Raw genomic sequence first — 21,683 nt, 5'->3', positions numbered from 1 at the left:
ACTTGTAGCAGATTGCCTTCCACTTGGTAGCCACTGACCAAGCTAGGAATGGAATGGTTAATCCTCTGCTTGACTGTTCCTCCTATAGCCAAGACTGGTAGAGTACTGGAAACTCTCCAAGTGTGACCTTGAGAGGGGAGTTCTAAGTTGACAACCACAAAAGGAAACAAAAAATGAATACATAAGTGAAATAAATAAGCTGATAGCCTCTTAAGTCCTTAGGTTCATTCATTCATTCATTTAATCGTATTTATTGAGCATTTACTGTGTGCAGAGCACTGTACTAAAAGCAGGTAAAGTTCAATTCAGCAATAAAGGGAGACAGTACCTGCCCACAACAAGCTTACAGTCTAGACACAACGAAACAGACATCAAAACAAGTGAGCAATCGCTAGTATAAATAGGAATAATAATAATTTTGGTGGTAGTGATGCCTTTCTACTTGTTTTGTTTTGCTGTCAGCCTTCCCCTTCTAGACTGTAAGCTCGTTGTTGGGTAGGGATTGTCTCTATCTATTGCTGAATTGTACTTTCCAAGCACTTAATGCAGTACTCTGCATATAATAAGTGCTCAATAAATATGACTGATTGAGTGAATGAATGAATATAAATAAAAAGAATTCGAGATATATACACATAAAAACAATTAAATGGATGGAGGGTGGTGGCAATTAGTTATCAGTATCTGATTGCATTCAGTGCCCTGCCACTCAAGAGGGCCATTGGATGTAGTAGTAGTAGTAGTAGTAGTAGTAGTAGTAGTAGTAGTAGTAGTAGTCATACTAGTAGTGTTTACTAAGCACTTTACTACGGAGTGGGTAAGAATGCACAAGTGGGAATTTGATATGGTCCCTTTTTTCCAGGAGACTCACAGTCCAAGGGTGGGGAGAAAGGACTAGAAACAGACACATCAGGAAGGATGCAACATTCTGTGATATGTACACAGAACGATGCAAGCACCTGACATTCCCCCAGGATATTCTCCTCCTCATCAGTTGGGCCTGGCTACATAGGAGACAAAACCAGGACCCAGAAGGCCAGTATGTTACTCAGAAGACCACCCATATAAAAGGTTAAATTGGAAAGGGATGAGGAACCAAAGAAGAGAAGCAGCGTTGCTCAGTGGAAAGAGCCCGGGCTTGGGAGTCAGAGGTCATAGATTCTAATTCTGGCTCCGCCACTTGTCAGCTGTGTGACTTTGGGCAAATCACATCACTTCACTTCTCTGGGCTTCAGTTCCCTCATCTGTAAAATGGGGATCAAGACTGTGAACTCCAAGTGGGACAACCTAATAAACTTGCATCTATCCCAGTGCTTAGAAAAGTGCTTGGCACATAGTAAGCACTTAACAAATGCCAACATTATTGTGATTAACCCAGAAGAAGCAGGGTGATTGGTAGTCACCAGCAGCCAAAGAGTCAAGATTTAGGTTTTTCCAGGGTCCTTGGGAGCAGCCAGGCTCTTCTTGTAGGAATCCAGGGCAGGCAGGTTGCAAGGGAAAAGGTCAGAGGAGGTTTATCCAAGCTATAGATGGCTCACCGATTCAGAGAATTGGGGTTAGGGATGCAGGGACTCTTCTGCCCCGTTATTGTGTGTTCCAGGGAGCCTTGAGGGGAGGCAGTTTCCAAGGGGTTCAGGTGCAATAAACATCCTTCCCTTCTCTGGGCTGTACAGGCATTACATTCAGGGTGATTCTCCTTGTCTGGAGAGCCCCAACCCTGCCAATGAATTGCTGGGGCAACAGCATAGACACGTGAGTCTGCTTGGGTTGGGCTGGGAACAAGAAGGGTGAACTGCAGAGACAGACACTGGCTGAGAGAAGGAGAAAGCAGGAAATTCTGCTAGTGCCAAGGACCGCAACACCCCATGCTGGCCATACAAAGGAAACACTGGGCCACAGCTCCAAGAGGAGCAATGAGTAGAAGGTGCAGAGGGGGCAGGGGCGGGTTATCTCCAGCTCAGCCTTGGAGATGGACAAAGTACAATGTGACCCTCCAAGACAGCACATAGAGTTTTCTCCAGGCATCTCAGAAGAGAAAATGTCAGTGTGTCAGTGCTAGGTCTTGTGTACTTTGGGAACAGGGGCATATAGGCAATGTGGATGCTCTTACATAGGGCAGTTCAGACTCCCAAGTAGCTGCTGCCTCTTCAGCTATCAATCATTCTGGTCCCCACACTGATTTAGATTTGATTCCCAGCCCTTGAGAGGAGAGATGCTCAACGTTTTTGGCTGGTGGTGATGCCACCCTTGGTGAATAAGGTCCTCATAGTCACATTCCTGGGTCTGTCATTTATCAGTCAATCAGTGACATTTATTGAGCACTTTCTGTGTACAGAGCATGTACTAAGCACTTGGGACAGCACGTTATAACAGAGTCAGAAGACACGTTCCCTGACCATAAGGAGCTTATAATCTAGAAGTCTAAATAAATATTATTTATTTAATATGAATAAATTATGGGTATTACCAAAGGGCTGTGGGGCTGTGGGTGGGATAAATAAAGGGTGTAAATCCAAGTTCAAGGGTGATGCATGGAAATTCATTCAGGGATAGAGGTAGGAGGGCAGGTAGGATGCCCAATATGGGAGCTTAGGTATCAGTTCAAAAAAGGAGCCTAAATCTTGGGTGTAGTGAGTGTATTCCTGGTAACTGGGGTTTCCAGTGGTCTGGGAGCCAGGTGATTCTAGGGAGGAAAAGATCCAAGATTAAAAAGGAAGAAAGGGAGACACCTGCAACAAAGATCTGACCTCTTCCAATTCTCAAAGCTATAGCTGTTGTAAAGGCAGCAGGCTGGTCACTGACATTTTTGTAATTAGTATCTACTTCGTGCAGTGCGCTGCCCAACAGATTTTATACAAGGCCTGTGGGCTTGAACTGCTTCTATCTCTGGCCCTTTGATTTGGCTATGGAGAATAGTATCTTGAATAATATTTTAATGGGGCTTATTTACTAATTAGGGGTAAGGATTGAGAAAGAGAAAGATGGATAGATAGATAAACATATTAATAAAAAGACATTGGGAGAGAAAAGCAGTATTATGGTTTTCTTGGAAAATGATGGGACTGGAAGTAAGATCCTACCCATTTTATCTATTCTTCTCTTTATCAATGGCAGCACCTGTCCAAGCTTTCTAATCTACCTTTTCATATCCTCATCTTCCCCAAGCCTTTATTTATTGATAACAACCCCCCTCCTGATCAATCAATTGTATTTATTGAGCACTTACTGTGTGCAGAGCACTGTACTGAGCGCTTGGGAAGTACAAGTTGGCAACATATGGAGACCTTGGCAACATATGGAGACAGTCCCTACCCAACAGTGGGCTGGCCTCAGCTTCCCAAGCTGTCACCTCCCACCTCTATATCACAATGTTTATTAATAATATTAACTAGAATAATTATAATGATGGCATTTGGTAAGCACTTATTATGCGCAAAGCACTGTTCTAAGTGCTTGGGGTGATACAAGGTGATCAGGTTGTCCCATGTGGGGCTCACAGTCTTCATCCCTATTTTACAGATGCAGTAACTGAGGCTCCAAGAAGTTAAGTGACTTGCCCAAGGTTACACAGCAGACATGTGGTGGAGCCAGGATTCGAACTCATGACCTCTGACTCCAAAGCCCGTGCTCTTTCCACTGAGCCACGCTGCTTTACGCACTAATTTTATGTCAGACACTGTACTATGTACTAGGGTGGGTACAAGAAAACGGGGTTGTATACGGTTCCTGTCCCACATTGGGCTCACAGTCTCAATCCCCATTTTACAGTTGAGGTAACGGAGGCACAAAGAAGTGAAGTGACTTGCCTAAGATAGCACAGCAGACAAGTGGTGGAGCTGGGATTAGAACCCATGACCTTCTGACTCCAAGGCCCATGCTCTATCCACTACATCCGACTGCTTCTCTACACCATGCTTCTTCTAGAGTTTGAGGCTAGTAATTCTTCATCTTTGTAATACTTGTTGAATCCACCCTGTTTCCATGTGCACATTACAGTTCATCATTAAAGAGTTACTTACGTGACCTGCTATTATCCATGACCTGTTGGGAAAACTATGCTGCTCTGAACATTACTTCATACTAGTTGATGTATTTCACAATTTCACTGACAAGTTGCCACTGTCTAGCTACCTATAAGTGGCTCCAGTGATGCAGATAAAGTTAAGTGTATTTGGAAGATCCATAAAAATAGCAAATAAACGTCTTTTTGATGTTGTTCCTTGCATGTGCCCTGAATTTCTCATACTGCAGAGATCATGTCTGCTGAGTTGTGTTTTGAAGCCCCTTTGAAGGTCAGGTAGTAAGTCCAAGATATGCACATTTTTTAAATGATATTTGTTATGCTCCTACTATGTGCCATCTGGGGTAGATAGAAGCTTCGCATTTGACAGACCGCCATTATTCCCATATTCAAATCCCTCTTCAAACCATATCTCCTCCAGGAAGCCTTTCTGAATTAACCTATCATCTCCCCCTCCATTCTCCCTCCTTTCTGCATTGCCCCTTTTACATCCCGTAGACACTTGGGTCTGCACCTTCTAAGAACTTTCATAGTCATCCCAACCCAACACAATTTAGGCAAATATCCTTATACTCTGCTTCTTGTACCTACTGCAATACTTAGAATAGTGCATGACAAATAGTAAATGCTTAACAAATATCATAATTATTATTATTATCATTATTCCCCTGTGGGTGATGATTGTCTCCCTTGCTATATTGTATACTCCTTGAGGACAGGAATCATTTCTATAAACTCTATTGTATCTACCAAGCGCTTAGTAGAGTGCTCTGCCCATTGTAAATGTTCAATGAATATCATTGATTTGACTGATTGATTTTTTTGGAGAATAAAAAATATGTAGGGTGTACAGAACATTGAGTTACTTACATGCCAAAACTTATCAATTTTGTGTCTCACCAAAAAATCCCTCAACAGTGTAGTAGGATTTAGCAGGGTGTCCTGTTACAACCTTCAGCTAAATTAAGACTAGTATTCCATAATATGGCATACTGTCTATTGGTTCCTCTCTTGGGGTAAGTTTGGTAGCCATCTCATTCCCTGACAATGTGCTGGTACTTATAGATGTCTCCCTGATAAATTTTCTAGCTGGAGCATCCAAGTCCTAGTATTAGTTGATGCTTAAATCCGGGATTCTCCTATAATGTCCTACTCCTCTGGGCATCCAACTGGGTGACACTCTGGGATATATTGTGAGGCTGCACATATGTGATTCATCCCGATTCTATTATACTATACTACAGAGAAGCAGGATGTTGTAGGGGCTAGAGCACAGGCCTAGGAGTCAGAAGGTCATGGGTTCTAATCCCAGATCTGCCACTTGTCTGCTGTTTGACCTTGGGTAAGTGATTTCACTTCTCTGTGCCTCAGTTTCCTCATATGTAAATTGAGAATTGAGACTGTGAGCCCCATGTGGAACAGAGACTGTGTCCAACTTGATTTGCTTGTATTCTCCCCAGCACATAGTAAACACTTAACAAATGCCATAATAATAATAATGATATTAATAATAGCACTTATAATAATAATAACACTCCCAGACATCTTTACATGGCTTTCCATTGAGGGGACAGAACCAGAACCAGAATTCAGGGCTGCAGTGTCGAGGCAAGAGACAGAAAAAACAGGGTTCCAGGATATATAGGCAATGTGGATGTTCTTACACAGGGCAGTTCAGGCTCCTTGGGAGACTCCCAAGGAGGTGCTGCCTCTTCGGTCATCAATCACTCTTGCCCCCACATTTATTTAGGTTCTATTTCACCCCAGCCCCTGAAAGGAGAGGTTCTCAAGGTTTTTGGCAGGTGGATGATGCACCTTTGGCGAACAAGGTCCTCATAACCGCACCCCTCGGTCTTTGTCATTCATCAGTCAATTAGTGTTATTTATTGAGCACTGTACTAAGCACTTGGGAGAGTATGATAGAACAGAATTGGTGGAAATGATCCCTCGAAATTGCAGTCTAAAGGGAAAGGCTAGGATTATTATAAACAAATGAATTTGAAGTATGCACATAAGTGCTGTGGGTCTGAGGCTGTGATAAATAATGGGTGTAAATCCAAGTGCAAGGGCAATACCGGGAAATTCATTCAGGGCAGAAGTAGTGGGGCAGGTGGGATGGCTCAGTCCGAGAACTTGGGCATCAGCACAAAAAGGGACATGGATCGTGTTTGTAATCAGTGTGCTCCTGAAACCTGGAGTTTACAATGGTCTGAGATCCAGCTGATTCTAGGGATGCAAGGAAATGATCTCTTCCAATTCTCAAAGCTCCAGCTGTTGTAAAGCCAGTAGGCAGGTCATTGGCATTTTTGTAATTAATCCTTAATTTATGTAATGCTCTGCTTTTACACAAGACCTGTTTGCTTGATCAGCATCGCTCTCTGGTCCTTTTAGTGTTCTATGGAAAAGAATGAAATATTTTTGAAGAATATTTGAATGGAGCTTATTTACTAAGAGAGAAATAGAAATAGGAGATGGAGGGGAGAAACAGATAGGTAGATAGATAGAGAGAAAGATGGGGAGGGAGAGACAAGCAGTTTTATGGTTTTCTTGAAGGTTCCTGGAACTACCAGAAAGATCCTTGCCATTTTATCTATTCTTCTCTTCACCACCTGCAGCACCTGTCAGTGTTTTCTAATCTTCCTGTTGGTATCCTAAATCTTCCCCAATATTTTGTTCATTGAGAACAACCTCTCTCTTGATGGTCTCAGCTCCTCTGGCTGTCATCTCCCACCTCTATGTCACATTGTCTGAGATTAGTAATTGTTCATCTTGAAAATGCTTGTTGAGTCCACCCTGCTTCCATATGCACATTTCAGTTCATCATTAAGGAGTTGCTTAGGTGATCTGCTATTTTCCATGACCTCCAATGGAAATTACGCTACTATGAACATTGCTTAGTGCAGTTGTCTGTGCTCCACAATTTCATTGGCAAGTCTCTCTTTATAATAATGGAATTTACTAAGTGCCTTAGTAAATACTGTGCCCTGCGGTAGATATGAGGTTATTTGATTAGACACATGGGGTTCAAAATGTCTCATCCCCATTTTATAGGGGCTGGAGAGATTAAGTGACTTTCCCAAGTTCACAGATCAGGCCAGTGGCAGAACTGGGATTTGTATTCTCGACTTCTAATTCTCAGCTCTGTGCTCTTTCCAACAGATCACATTGCCTCTATCATCTGATGTTGAATGTGGTTCATAAATAATCACCTTCTTTATGAAGCCACGTGGAAGGTTCAGATTTCCTTATGAGAGAGGGCAGCACCACAAATTTAAAAACTTAGTAATGAAGCCTGAGGTCCCATTGTTGGGGATTTCTGGGGCATGCCAGATTTCTTGATTTCATTTTCTCCTTTGCTTTACCTATGCATGTTAGATAGGGACCTCCCAAAGAAACAGAATAGAATAACGGTATTATAGTTTCAATATGCAATGAAGAACTTTGGCTTTGTGTAGGATTTCTCAGATTCAAATTCATTCATAGACATCACTGTCATTCAGATCAACAGCAGTTATTGAGTACCTAATAATCATGATAATATTTGTGACATTTGTCAAGTGAATACTTTGTTCTGAGTACTGTGCTAAACCCTGGGGTAGATACAGTACAATCAGATCAGACACTGTCCCTGTCCCACATTAGGCTCAAAGTCAAAGGGGGAAGGACTGTCCTTTCTTAAGGCTGAACTGAACCCCTGGGTTCTGGAGCCCAGTGTGCAGGGTGGAAGGGGGGCTCTCCCCAAAGGGAGAGGGTTGATAGCAGGTGGGTGGCAGCGGTGGTAGTGGTAGCGCAGATTAATGGATGCAGTCTAGGTGGAGGCACCCCTTGGAGGGATAGGGTAGTGTTGCTTAGTGGCTAGAGCAAGGACATGGGAATTAGAAGGGCCTGGGATCTAGTCCCAGCTCCACTAGTTGTCTGTGGTGGGACTTCGGGTGTCATCTTACTTCTCTTTGCCCCAGTTACCTCATCTGTAAAATGGAAACTGGAGCCTCTCGTGGGACATGGACTGTGTCCAATCTGATTAGCTTGTTTTTACCCCATTGCTTAGTACAGTGCTTGGCAAATAGTAAGCATTTAATAAATACCATAAAAAAGTCATGTGTGTGCCTCTCAAATGTCATTTCCAGCATCCAGCAGCTCATAAACTTTCTACGATGCTCGTGGCCTGTTGAGTGGGAAGCATTTTCCAAAGGATCAGAAGTATATTATGTTGATTGATTGATTACTCATTGATTCATTCATTCAATCATATTTATTGAGCGCTTACTGTTTGCAGAGCACTGTACTCAGCACTAGGGGAAGTACAAGTTGGCAACATATAGAGACGGTCCCTACCCAACAGTGGGCTCACAGTCTAGAAGGGGGAGACAGAGAACAAAACAAAACATATTAACAAAATAAAATAAATAGAATAAATCTGTACAAATAAAATAAATAGAGTAATAAATATGTACGAACATATATACAGGTGCTGTGGGGAGGGGAAGGAGGTAAGGCGGGGGTGATGGAGGTGGGGGAGGAAGGAGAGGGCTCAGTCTGGGAAGGCCTCCTGGAGGAGGTGAGCTCTCAGTAGGGCCTTGAAGGGAGGAAGAGAGCTAGCTTGGCGGATGTGCGGAGGGAGGGCATTCCAGGCCAGGGGGATGACATGGGCCAGAGGTCGATGGCGGGACAGGCGAGAATGAGGCACGGTGAGGAGATAAGCGGCAGAGGAGTGGAGGGTGCGGGCTGGGCTGTAATGCAATTTAATCAGGTTGGGCAAAGTCCCTTTCCCACATGGGGCTCACACTCTTAATCCCCAATTTACAGATGAGGAAACTAAGGCTGATAGAAGTTAAGTGACTTACCCAAGGTCATACAGCAGACATGTGGTGGACACTGGTTCTAGGCCTAGGTCCTTCTGACTCCCAGGCCTGTGCTATACCCACTAATCCACACACAATTATTATTGTTATATAATGGGAGGTTGTTTAAATCTGGGATTCTCTTTTCAATCAATCAATCAATTGTATTTATTGAGTGCTTACTGTGTGCAGAGCACTGTACCAAGCACTTGGGAAGTACAAGTTGGCAACATATAGAGACAGTCCCTACCCAACAGTGGGCTCACAGTCTAGAAGGGGGAGACAGAGAACAAAACCAAACATATTAAGAAAATAAAATAAATAGAATAGATAGGTACAAGTAAAATAAATAACTAAATAGAGTAATAAATATGTACAAACATATATACATATATACAGGTGCTGGGGGAAGGGAAGGAGGTAAGACGGGGGGAATGGAGAGAGGGACGAGGGGGAGAGGAAGGAGCGGGCTCAGTCTGGGAAGGCCTCCTGGAGGAGGTGAGTTCTCAGTAGGGCCTTGAAGGGAGGAAGAGAGCTAGCTTGGTGGATGTTGGGAGGGAGGGCATTCCAGGCCAGGGGAATGACATGGGCCGGGGGTCAATGGCGGGACAGGCAAGAACGAAGCACGGTGAGGAGATTAGCGGCAAAGGAGCGGAGGGTGTGGAGTGGGCTGTAGAAGGAGAGAAGGCAGGTGAGGTAGGAGGGGGCGAGGTGATGGAAAGCCTTGAAGCCGAGGGTGAGGAGTTTTTGCCTGATGCGTAGGTTGATTGGTAGCCACTGGAGATTTTTGAGGAGTGGAGTAACATGCCCAGAGTGTTTCTGGACAAAGACAATCTGGGCAGCGACATGAAGTATGGATTGAAGTGGGGAGAGACACAAGGATGGGAGATCAGAGAGGAGGCTGATGCAGTAGTCCAGACGGGATAGGATGAGAGCTTGAACGAGCAGGATAGCAGTTTGGATGGAGAGGAAAGGGCGGATCTTGACAATGTTGCGGAGCTGAGACCGGCAGGTTTTGTTGATGGCTTGGATGTGAGGGGTGAACGAGAGAGTGGAGTCGAGGATGTCACCAAAGTTACGGGCTTGTGAGATGGGAAGGATGGTAGTGCCGTCCACAGTGATGGGAATGTCAGGGAGAGGGCAGGGTTTGGGAGGGAAGACAAGGAGTTCTGTCTTGGACATGTTGAGTTTTAGGTGGCAGGCAGACATCCAGATGGAGATGTCCTGAAGGCAGGAGGAGATGTGAGCCTGGAGGGAGGGGGAGAGAGCAGGGGCAGAGATGTAGATCTGGGTGTCATCAGCATAGAGATGATCGATGAAGCCATGGGAGCGAATAAGGTCACCAAGGGAGTGAGTGTAGATCGAGAACAGAAGGGGACCCAGAACTGAACCTTGGGGAACCCCCACAGTTAGGGGATGGGAGGGGGAGGAGGAGCCTGCAAAAGAGACGGAGAATGAACGACCAGAGAGATAAGAGGAGAACCAGGAGAGTATGGAGTCTGTAGAGCCAAGGTTGGATAACGTGTTGAGGAGAAGGGGATGGTCCACAGTGTAGAAGGCAGCTGAGAGGCCGAGGAGGATTAGGATAGAGTATGAGCCGTTGGATTTGGCAAGCAGGAGGTCATTGGTGACCTTTGAGAGGGCAGTTTCCGTGGAATGTAGGGGATGGGAGCCAGACTGGACGGGGTCGAGGAGAGAGTTGGTGTTGAGGAATTCGAGGTACTGTGTGTAGGCAGCGCGTTCAAGGAGTTTGGAAAGGAATGGTAAGAGGGAGATGGGGCGATAACTAGAAGGTGAGGTGGGGTCAAGAGAGGGTTTTTTAGGATGGGAGAGACATGGGCATGTTTGAAGGCAGAGGGGAAGGAACCAGTGGAGAGTGAGCGGTTGAAGATGGAAGTTAAGGAGGGGAGAAGGGATGGAGTGAGAGATTTTCAATGTCCCACCCCTCTGGGTATCCCACTCTGGGACACACTGACACATTGGGAAATATTTTGAGGATGCACATATGTGATTCATCTTGAATCTACTCCCGGACATCTTTACATGGTTTAACACTGTGGGGATGGAAGCAGTGATAATACAGGGCCATTGTGCCAGGGCGAGGGACAGATAAACCTATCAGCAACAGAGTTGTGGGGAAACACAATTCCAGTGCATGGCTGATTTCATTTCTTCCCTCTTTCCTGGGAGCCAGAGTTATTAGCCAGACATAATTTGAGGATGTCCAGGACTCATTCCAATTCTGGAGAAAGTCTGGGTTCCAGAAGAGGGAAAGGGAGGGCATTATTTATTTTAGTAACTGCACTATGAGCTTGATCTTGGACTTTGTACTCTCCCAAGCACTTAGTACAGTGTCTTGCACTCAGTAGTATTAAGTGCTCAATTAATACCACTGGTGAAGGGCTGACTGACTAATTCATTGATTGATTGATTCGTTAAAAAATTCTATGTGGTCTGCAAACCCAAAATCACTACAAGGATCATGATAGAGTGACTCGGTGGGGAATGCACAGACAATGCTTATCTGGTCCATTCTCAGTCAAAATAAGCAACACTATTGTTAAGGTTCTATGAGGGATTTGTTTCTTAATTGAGGTAACATCTTTCCTAAAGAGAAATCAAGAAAAAGATAAATGGCAAAACAAATGGATTCCACTCAGATAGCAGAGCAATAATGTATTTTCTTTAGGTCTCTCCTGAACCCACATTAAATGAAAGAAGAAGAACAGTCTCTTCCAGTAATGCCCATGGACAACAGAAATCACAATGGCACCCAATTCCACCCCTCCTCCTTCCTCCTGCTGGGGGTACCAGGGCTGTAATCTTCACACAACTGGCTGGGCTTCCCCTTCTGTGCCATGTACCTGATCACTCTCATGGGAAACTGCACCATCCTGTTCATGATCAAGACTGAGCAGAGCCTCCATCGGCCTATGTTCTACTTCCTGGCCATGCTGGCAACCGTCGATCTGGGCTTGTCCTTGGCCACCATCCCCAAGATGCTGGGCATCTTTTGACTCCACCTGAAGGAGATCAGACTTGGGGGCTGCCTCACCCAGATGTTTTTCATCCACATGTTCACCATCATGGAGTGCATGGTGCTCATGGCCATGGGCTATGACCGCTACATGGCCATCTGCAAGCCTCTCCGCTACTGCACCATCCTCACCAATAAATCCATTAGGGTATTTCTAGGGTTAGCTGTCCTGTGGAATTTCTGTCTGATAGTTCAAATGGTATTTTTTCTCCTGAGGTTGCCCTACTGTGGGCACCAAATCTTCCCCCTTGCGTATTGTGAGCAAATGGGCATTGCCTGGTTGGAATGTGCAAGCATCAAACTTGACATCATTTATGGTTTAGGTGTCATCTGCCTTATTCTTTTGATGCACTGCTGATTGCCATCTCCTACATCAGGATTCTCTACACTGTCTTCAGACTACCCTCCCAGGATGCACGACTCAAAGCCATAACACTTGCATCTCCCACATCTGTGTCATCCTTGTCTTCTTCATCCCAGTCCCCTTTTCCATCCTCACCCACCACTTTGGACAGAACAAAGTCCCCAGCTACATTCACATCTTCCTGGCCAACCTGTACATGGTTGTTCCACCCGGCCTCAACCCCATCGTCTATGGGGTGAGGACCAAGCAGATCCGTGAACGTGTATCCAGCATTTTCACAAAGAAATAATCATTTTGATCAGAACAACTGGAAGAAAGTCCATCTGATCATTCCCTGCTGGTTCCCATAATGCAAATAGAAGATAATAATATAATCAGGGTCTGCCACCAGTTTAACTAATTTTTTGTATTTGATGAAGGCACTGCTAATAGTGAATAACTGTCTGTGGAGTAGAGGCATGTGGAAAAACCTATGTTGGCAAAACCCACATGAAGAAATGTGGTAGACCAGCCACCTCATATCAAATTTGCGATGGTATCTTTTTCTTAGTCCTGAGTTTATATCAATAAATTTCCTTATACTGAACACGTCCAAGTTTTGGTAACTCACCTGTCCCAACCTTGCACCCTAATTTATGGTGTATTTCTTGTTAAGGCTATCCCCAAATTGAAAGTCATTTTCTATCACTACTGAGCAATTTGAAAACTTACCCTACAACCAGACATGGAATCAATTAGGATTTCACCAGCTGTATCTTTACATCTCTCCTCTCCAGCCCTTTTGAATCCCAGATCCTTAGCTTTGCTTGGCCCAACCTACCCTTCTTAAATGAATAAATAATGGCATAATTGAATAAGTAATAGCATATGTGACAAAATTAATAAATCCATTAGTTTTCTTCCTGTTCCCTCTGTATGTAGATGATGTGTGTCTGTCTGCATTCTCTTCTGTTTCTTAAACTTCTCAAAGAAAGAAACATGTGCTTTCACATTTTACTATACACTTCCAAGTGATTACTACAGTGATCGCTACCCAGTAGGTGCTCAATTAATATTCATTATTAATATGCTTATGATAACGGTAAAGGAGGAAGGAGGAGGAGGAGGAGGATGCGAAGAGGGGAATGAGGACAAGGATAAGGAAGATGAGAAGGAGCAGGAAGAAGAGGATGAGGATGAGGAGGATTAGGAGAATAAGGAAGAGGGCCAAGACAAGGAGGATGAGGAGGAGAAAGAGAGAAGCAATGCAGCTCAGTGGAAAGAGCAGGGGCAATGGAGTCAAAGGTTATGGGTTCAAATCCTGACTCCGCCAATTGTCAGCTGTATGACTTTGGGCAAGTCACGTCACTTTGTGCCTCAGTAACCTCATCTGTAAAATGGGGATTAAGACTGTGAGCCCCCATGGGACAACCTGATCACCTTGTAACCACCCCAGTGCTTTGAACAGTGCTTACACATAGTAAGTGCTTAATAAATGCCAGTATTATTATTACAATTATTATTAAAAAGGAAATAGAGGAGAAGGAAGAGGAGGAGCACTTATTTAAAAAATGATGTGCGGATAGGGAATATTCAGAAGACAGAGTCTAGCATTGATCTAACCTAATCATTTATGTAAAAAACATATTATTATTTATGGAGACATTATCTCCACTGAAAACACAACAAGCAAATGGAAGAAAGGATGATTAAGGCTAGATAGAAGTAAACGGTGAGGATTGTTAACACTATGTTTGATAAATACTGGGATAGTTGCTGAATGGAGATCTAAAAAGAAATGTGTCGTGCTTTCAACTGGGGTGAACACAACCATTCTCGGAGGCAGGGGGCTAGACTCTGTGATATCAGAAATCTTCCATCAGGTGGCTAAGAGTTCATTATGAAGAACCCCAGTAGGCTCACACTCAACCATAGGGACATTTGTAAACTTTTCCACACTTTATGTTTTTCTTCTCAGATTGGCTCAAAGGCTCTGAAGAGCCTCAGCTCTGGGAATACAGTCCTTGTCCCTCTGCCCTTGGAGCCTTTGAGCCAGTGAGAGAAGAAAGTACAAACATCTGAGGCTATGCTGGCTGGAGAACCCCCTGGGGAAGGGCCACAGAAACACTAAGACAAATCTGCACGCTCGTCCAACCCATAGCCATATGCTCCTGAATCTTTCTGCCACTTGCCTTCTGGATTCTTCACACAGCCAGGTTCCAGCCAGAGTTCGGGGTAAGACTTCATCATTTCTAACTTCTCTCTGGGTGACCTCAGATGCCATGGACATGATGGATTTGCTGTAAAGACAACAGGACATCTCGTTGTGAGAGGAAGATCCAGGAAGTGGGGTTGAGAAAAGCAGGGACATTGGAGAAGATGCATGAACTGGGCACCCAACAAAGGGCATCTGTCTGGGGTGGAGGAGGGATGGTATAGCCCCGAGGACCAAAGATTCAGGAATAGGACCAAAGAAATTCAAAGTACCTGCTGGGGCATGAAAGAGGTCTCCATGGAAGAGAAGAGTTGGGGATGGATTTGCATTTTCTGGTTGAAACTGCATCAGAAGAATCCAGAAGTCCATCATATTGTTTTAGTTGCTGCCAAATGACATTTGGCACTGTCCCTTTCAGAATTTCCACCAGCCACCAAGAAGTCTAGGGTCAGGAACACAATTCATGCTTTCCTCCAGGAGTGCTCAGCTGACTGATAGAATCAGGGAAAGGAGGGGGGATGGGTGACGTAGGGGAACTTGGATGGAACAGTGTGACCAATTATTCCTTCTACCTGCAGGTTTGGGGAAATTCTAGGCCCTGTGCTCAGACATGGTAAGAGATGAATTTCTTGGCTCAGCACAGGCAGAAATACTGTTTTCTGAACACCAAGATTGAGAGATGCCTACAGCGTCTTGGCTGGAATGAGTCACATGTCTTCTGAGCTCCAGGTGGTGTGGGCAACTGATCCAGTCCAGACAAATTGGCAGCTGTGAGATCTGGAACTGTTAATACTGCCTCTTTCCTCCTCCTACCCTTCCCTGAGCACCAAGGGTGATGCAGATGTGGTGGGTATGTTATGTCCCAACAGCTCCAGCTTCACCCCAACCCTATTCACCCTGAATGGCATCCCAAGTCTGGAGGCCCTACATGCCTGGCTCTCCCTCCCTTTCTGCTCCATGTATGTCATTGCCGTGGTGGGGAACTGTGGACTTATGTACCTCATCTTTCGTGAGGACACACTGCACCAGCCCATGTACTATTTTCTGGCCATGCTGTCTTCCACAGACCTGGCCGTGTGCAGCTGCACTGTGCCTAGAATGCTCTTTCTCTTCTGGTTCAATTTAAGGGAGATCGACTTCAGCACTTGCCTCGTCCAGATGTTCTTTGTTCACACTGTCACGGGGATGGAATCCGGGGTCCTCATGCTCATGGCCCTGGATCGCTATGTGGCCATCTGCTACCCACTGAGATACTCCACCATCTTAACCAACCCCATTATTGTCAGGATTGGGCTGGCCACTTTCCTCAGGGGGGCCATACTGGTCCTTCCCTTCACTTTTCTGATCAAGAGACTGCCCTTCTGCCATGGCCACATCATCCCCCATACCTACTGTGACCACATGTCTGTAGCCAAGGTTTCCTGTGGTAACATCAAGGTCAATGCTGTCTATGGGCTGGTGGCTGCCATTCTTATTGGGGGATTTGACATCCTCTGTATATCTGCATCCTATACTGCGATCCTTAGGGCTGTGGCGACCCTGTCTTCAGCAGAGGCACAGCACAAAGCCTTCAACACCTGTACTGCTCACATTACTGCCATCATTATCACCTATGTCCCAGCCTTCTTCTCCTTCTTCACCCACCGCTTTGGGGGACACACCATCCCCCACCACGTACACATCATCATTTCCAACTTGTACCTAGTGCTGCCCCCGATGATGAACCCCATTGTCTACGGGGTGAAGACTCAGCAGATTCGGGAATCTGTGGTCAGGCTGTTTGGTGGGAAAAGGGGGCCCTGAGGAAAGGGGGCACTGAACTAACCTAAGACCTGCCTGACCTAAGAGACCAAGACTGATCTTGGTCCTACCAGATTGGGGAATAATAATAATTATTATTATTGTTATTATAGTGATAAAAATAAGAATAACCAAAATAATAATAATAGCATTTAAGTGCTTACTGTGTGTGAGGCATTTCACTAAGCACTGGTGTAGATACCAAATAAGTATGTTGCACACAGTCCCTGCTCCTTTAGTTGTTTAAAGTCCAAATAGGAGGGGGAATAAGTATTGAAATCCCTTTATCCAGAAGAGGAAACTGGGGGACAGGGAAAGTAGGCAACCTGCCCACCTCACGCAGCAAGTGTCAGAGATGAGATTAGATTCTCGTTCTCCACTAGGCCACATGATTTTCTTGAGGGGAAGGGACTTCTTCAGAAGAGGAAGCCAAGAAATGAGGAGGCTAACAGTGATGTTTGATGTGTGGTCCAGACCTTCTTGGGTAATACCAGGAAGAATATGCTTTTATCTTTGGCGGAAATGATTTTTTTTTAGAAAATATTTGGAATTGGGTTGTAAAATCATTCTGTTGGCTGTTTCTTGAATTTATCAATACTAAAGTGTATTTGTCAATATTATCAATGAACAAATACTAAGGATTGATTCTCTGGAACTGGAGATTACTCCTAGACATATGACTAGGTAACTGGTTAATCAATCTAAAGCATTTGTAGAGCCCTTACTGAGCCCTTTCTGCTCTGTACTTACTGTACTAAACCCTGTCCAGGGTTTTGAAGGAAAAGTCATTAGCCATCTTGCCGGATCCGAAGATCTGGATAGAAGCAGCAGATGTGACATCAATTCCGGTTCAGGGGCTGCCTCTGAGGTAAGAATTGAATAGATATCAGGCAACGGGGTCAGTCTTGTCTTTTGGAGTCAGTGAAGGTGGCTGAGGATTTAATGCCCGTGACGCTGGGAGTTGGGAGAAATAGTTTGGAGTTAGGAGTACATATGAAACAGAGAGCAATAATCTGCCAGTTTGGGCAGGCTGAGCTCAGACAGTTTATAAACCTAAGACTGTCAGACACTGGCATAAGATGTGGGATCTAAATATCTAAGACCTGTGCTGAGACACCCTACTGGGGCCGAGGCCAAAGCACTTAAGTCCAGGATGGCATACTGCGTGGGGCCAAACTCCTTGAAACTCGTCTGACATGGAACTATCTTCAGGAAACTTGTGGAAGCCAGTTGGATTGATGAGGGAACTGAAGCACAGAGAAATGAAGTGACTTACCCAAGGTCACACAGCAGACAAGTGGAGTCGGGACTAGAGCCTATGACCTTCTGACTTGCAGGCCTGGGCTCTTTCCACTAAGCCATGCTGCTTCGGCTCAGCCAGTCCTGCTCTTTAAACTCACCACCAATTTCTGGGAGGATGCAGACCCCCGCGAGGGCAATCTGGGGCTGGGAGCCCAGTCCAGCACAGCCTGCACACTCCAGTCCTCTGCCACTCACCTCCTCACTGTACCTCATTCTCCTCTGTCCCACCATTGACCCCTGGCTCACATCCTTCCTCTGGCCTGGAATGCCCTCCCTTCTCACATCCACCAAACTAGCTCTCATCCCCCACTTCAAAGCCCTCCTGAGAACTCACCTCCTCCAGGAGGCCTTCCCAGATTGAGCCCTCCTTTTCCTCTGCTCCTCCTCCCCTCCCCATCGCCTCTACTCCCTCCCTCTGCTCTACCCCCTTCTCTGCCCCGAAGTACTTGTGTATATTTATACATATTTATTATTCTATTTATTTTGTTAATGATTTGTATATAGCTATAATTCTATTTATCTATTTTGATGTTATTGATGCTATTGTTTTGTACTGTTTGTTTCCCCCTTCTAAAGTGTAAGCCCATTGTTGAGTAGGGATTTTCTCTATCTGTTGCTGAATTGTACTGTCCAAGTGCTTAGTGCAGTGCTGTACACAAAGTAAGTGCTCAATACATACGATTGAATGAATGAATGAATGAATGAATGAATGAATGAATGAATGAGAGCAGGAGCATTCATTTGTGACCAGAATTGATTTTATGCCCTTTGGATCTAGTTTTGAGGTTGTTTTATTATGTGATTACTACGGCATGTACTAAGTGCTTACCATTTGTGAGCCCTGGGGTAAATGCAGGGTTATGAGATAGGGCCCAGTCTCTGTCCCACACAGGGATACCACTTCCATGCCCCACATTGTATATGAGGAACCTGAGGTCCAGAGCGGTTAAATAACTTTTACAAGGTCACACAGTTGGCCAGGCAATGATGGGATTCAAACCTGGGTCTTCTGACTCCTAGTCTTTGGCTATTTCCATTCAGTCTTGCCAGCTTCATACGCTTCTTAGAGGCTAAACATATTCATTATTATTATGACATTTGTTATGTGCTTACTACGGGCCAAGCCCTGTGATAGATATGGCATAATCTGATCAGACACAGTCTTTGCCTCTCTTGAAAAGAGATAATCATTTAATCCCCATTTTCCAGGTGAGGAAACTGAGGCACAGAGAAGTCAAGTCGAGTTAAGTCAAGGCAAGAAGCTCAAGGCAAATGGCAGACCCAGGTTTAGAAACCAGGTCTCTTGATGCCTACTCCTGTGCTTTCTCCACTAGGCCATACTGCTTCCCAGTATCCCTGCCATTTTCTGTGTATTTGCCTACCACTTAAACCAACCGTAGAGCTGTAGGAAAATATATTTGCTGCTATTTTAGGTACCTAATAAAGTACCCTGTGTATATTATAGGTATCCACATCATAGTTTGGAACCTCACTATTGATAATTGTATATCATTTTTAATTCAGCCATTTCATCCTGATATATTAGTACTACTTCCTAAACAGTCTCTGTTCTTCCTTCTGATTCCACCATTTGTAAATACCTTTTGTCTGTCTGTCTATGTCATTGCGCTGTAAGCTTCTTGAGGTCAGGAAATGCGTATTTTGTTTCTGTCATACTCCACAAATCTGCACGTTCAATAAATTCCACTGACTGAATGGTCATCCAGACCTGTGTACATAGTAGTGATCAATAGAGCACTCTGCACATAATACATTCTCGGTACAGAGCTTTCCCAACAATAGGCTTTCAGTAAGTGCCCCCAGTGACTTAACAGTCTAGAAAGGGAGACAGATATTAATATACATGAAATACCAATGTGTAGTTAAGTATTCTGGGGCTGAGATTGGGTTGAACATCAAGTCCTGATGAGAAATGGAGGCCAGGAAATGAGACCTTAATTGGGGAAGGACTCTTGGAGGAAATGTGACCTTAATAAGGTTTTGAAGATAGGGAGAGTGGTGGTCTGCTGTAAATAGAGGAGGACAGTTTTCCAGGCCAAAAGGAGAATGTGGAAAATTGGTCAGTGGTGAGATAGATGAGATGTAAGAAAGAAGTTCCTAACCCTGAATACTCTTCATACAGAGACAGATAAATATGGGCACAAATGACTGCTTATGATGGAGTCCCCTGTAGTGGGGATCAATGACAACATTCAGCCCTGAGGCTTCAGAACTGAGGCCCTGCACAGTGGAGTAGCTCGCAGAGCTAGTAGCTTGCGTAAATTACTAATTAGAATCTCTTTTCCACAAAGTCTTCAGAGAAATTCAGAGATTAAGGGAGAATTTAGAGGCAGAGGAACCGACTATATGAGGGCGGAAACATTTGGATGAAGAGGAGCCCCTGCAATTCCTTGTCCTCAGATACAGGCAGTGTTAAACCTTCCTGCATTCCTGAAATTGATTCAAGTGTTCTCAGCCCTGCCCTTCTGGGAGAGAGCCCTCTCTCCCTCTCCCCTCAAGCCCTAAACTAGGAGTTGAAAATAGAAATACGATTGAAAGAATAAAAGGAATCCCACCAGAAATACAATGTGTAACTCTACTTACTGGTTTAGTTATGAATACCTCGAGGTGGGGAAGCTTCCAGAGAAGCACAACCAAGAAGGTCAGGGGGATGAGGAGATTCTATGTGGCCACTCTCTGCCCATGAGTCAAGATGCCCACAGTCAATGGACACCTTTTTGGCAAGATGAAAGACAATCATCTGCCACAGTGTGAAGCAGACCTGCAGCATGGCTTAATGGAGGAAGCACGGGCCTAGGAGTCAGAAGATCGTAGATCATAGTTTCTAATCCTGGCTCTGCCACCTGTCTGCTGCGGGCCCTTGGGCAAGTCACTTCACTTCTCTGGATCTCAGTTACCTCATCGGTAAAATGGAGATTGAGATGATGATCCCCGCAAGGGATAGGCACTGTGTCTCACCCCAGAACATAGTACAGTGTCTGGAACATAGTAAATGTTAAACAAATACCACAGTTATTATTACTACTATGCTTAACTGGTTTTGTTTGGTTTGTGTTTTTCAAGATTAGAACCCATTACCTTCTGACTCCCAGTCCCTGGAAAGCATTCTATTGCTCTACACATCAAAATCATTAACTAAATACCATTGATTGATTGATTGTAGCCTGGAGGAGCTAGAACTGGAGTTGGGGCATGAACTGGTGTCAGGTGGGAGCTGGAGCTTGACTGGACACTGCTACCTTGTTGGTACAATCTCTCATTCCATCCAGACTGGATTACTGCATCAGCCTCCTCTCTGATCTCCCATCCTCCTGTCTCTCCCCACTTCAGTCTATACTTCACTCTGCTGTCTGGATTATCTTTCTACAGAAACGCTCTGGGTATGTCACCCACCTCCTCAAAAATCTCCAGTGGCTGCCTATCAACCTTTTCATGAAACAAAAACTCCAAAGCTCTCCATCACCTTGCCCCCTCCTACCTCACCTCCCTTCCCTCCTTCTACAGCCCAGCCCATACACTCTGCTCCTCTGCTGCTAACCTCCTCACTGTGCCTTGTTATTACCTGTCCCACCGTTGACCCCGGGCCCATGTCAATCAATCAATCAATCAATCAATCAAACAATCGTATTTATTGAGCATTTACTGTGTGCAGAGCACTGTATTAAGCGCTTGGGAAGGAGCATGGCTCAGTGGAAAGAGCCTGGGCTTTGGAGTCAGAGGTCATGGGTTCAAACCCCGGCTCCGCCTATCGTCAGCCGTATGACTTTGGGCAAGTCACTTCACTTCTCTGTGCCTTAGTTACCTCATCTGTCAAATGGGGATTAAGACTGTGAGCCCCCCTTGGGACAAACTGATCACCTTGTAACCTCCCCAGTGCTTAGAACAGTGCTTGGCACATAGTAAGTGCTTAATAAAATGCCATTATTCTTTTAGACTGTGAGCCCACTCTTTTAGACTGTGAGCCCACTGTTGGGTAGGGACTGTCTCTATATGTTTCCAACTTGCATTTCCCAAGTGCTTAGTACAGTGCTCTGCACACAGTAAGCGCTCATTAAATACGATTGATGATGATGATGATGAAGTACAAGTTGGCAACATATAGA

The 21,683-nt window shown here is 44.8% G+C and overlaps 1 protein-coding gene, 1 non-coding gene and 1 pseudogene across 2 annotated transcripts; 2 read left to right on the top strand and 1 right to left on the bottom strand.

The window, feature by feature from the left end:
• On the bottom strand, window positions 1–138 carry LOC119925121. Its single transcript, XR_005449789.1, has one exon. It is a non-coding gene; the product is annotated as a small nucleolar RNA SNORA7 (small nucleolar RNA).
• Window positions 139–11,609: 11,471 nt separating this feature from the next.
• LOC119943237 lies at window positions 11,610–12,552 on the top strand (annotated as a pseudogene).
• Window positions 12,553–15,309: 2,757 nt separating this feature from the next.
• On the top strand, window positions 15,310–16,260 carry LOC119943231 (olfactory receptor 52N2-like). The gene has a single exon (XM_038764003.1). It carries the CDS (start codon window positions 15,310–15,312, stop codon window positions 16,258–16,260), a length of 951 nt encoding a protein of 316 aa, XP_038619931.1.
• The last annotated feature ends 5,423 nt before the right edge of the window (window positions 16,261–21,683 follow it).

The sequence above is a fragment of the Tachyglossus aculeatus genome, chromosome 2 (genome assembly GCF_015852505.1).
Source record: "Tachyglossus aculeatus isolate mTacAcu1 chromosome 2, mTacAcu1.pri, whole genome shotgun sequence".
Lineage (NCBI taxonomy): Eukaryota > Metazoa > Chordata > Mammalia > Monotremata > Tachyglossidae > Tachyglossus > Tachyglossus aculeatus.
Note: the sequence above shows the minus strand (reverse complement) of the source record. Positions and strands in the feature narration are given on the sequence as shown.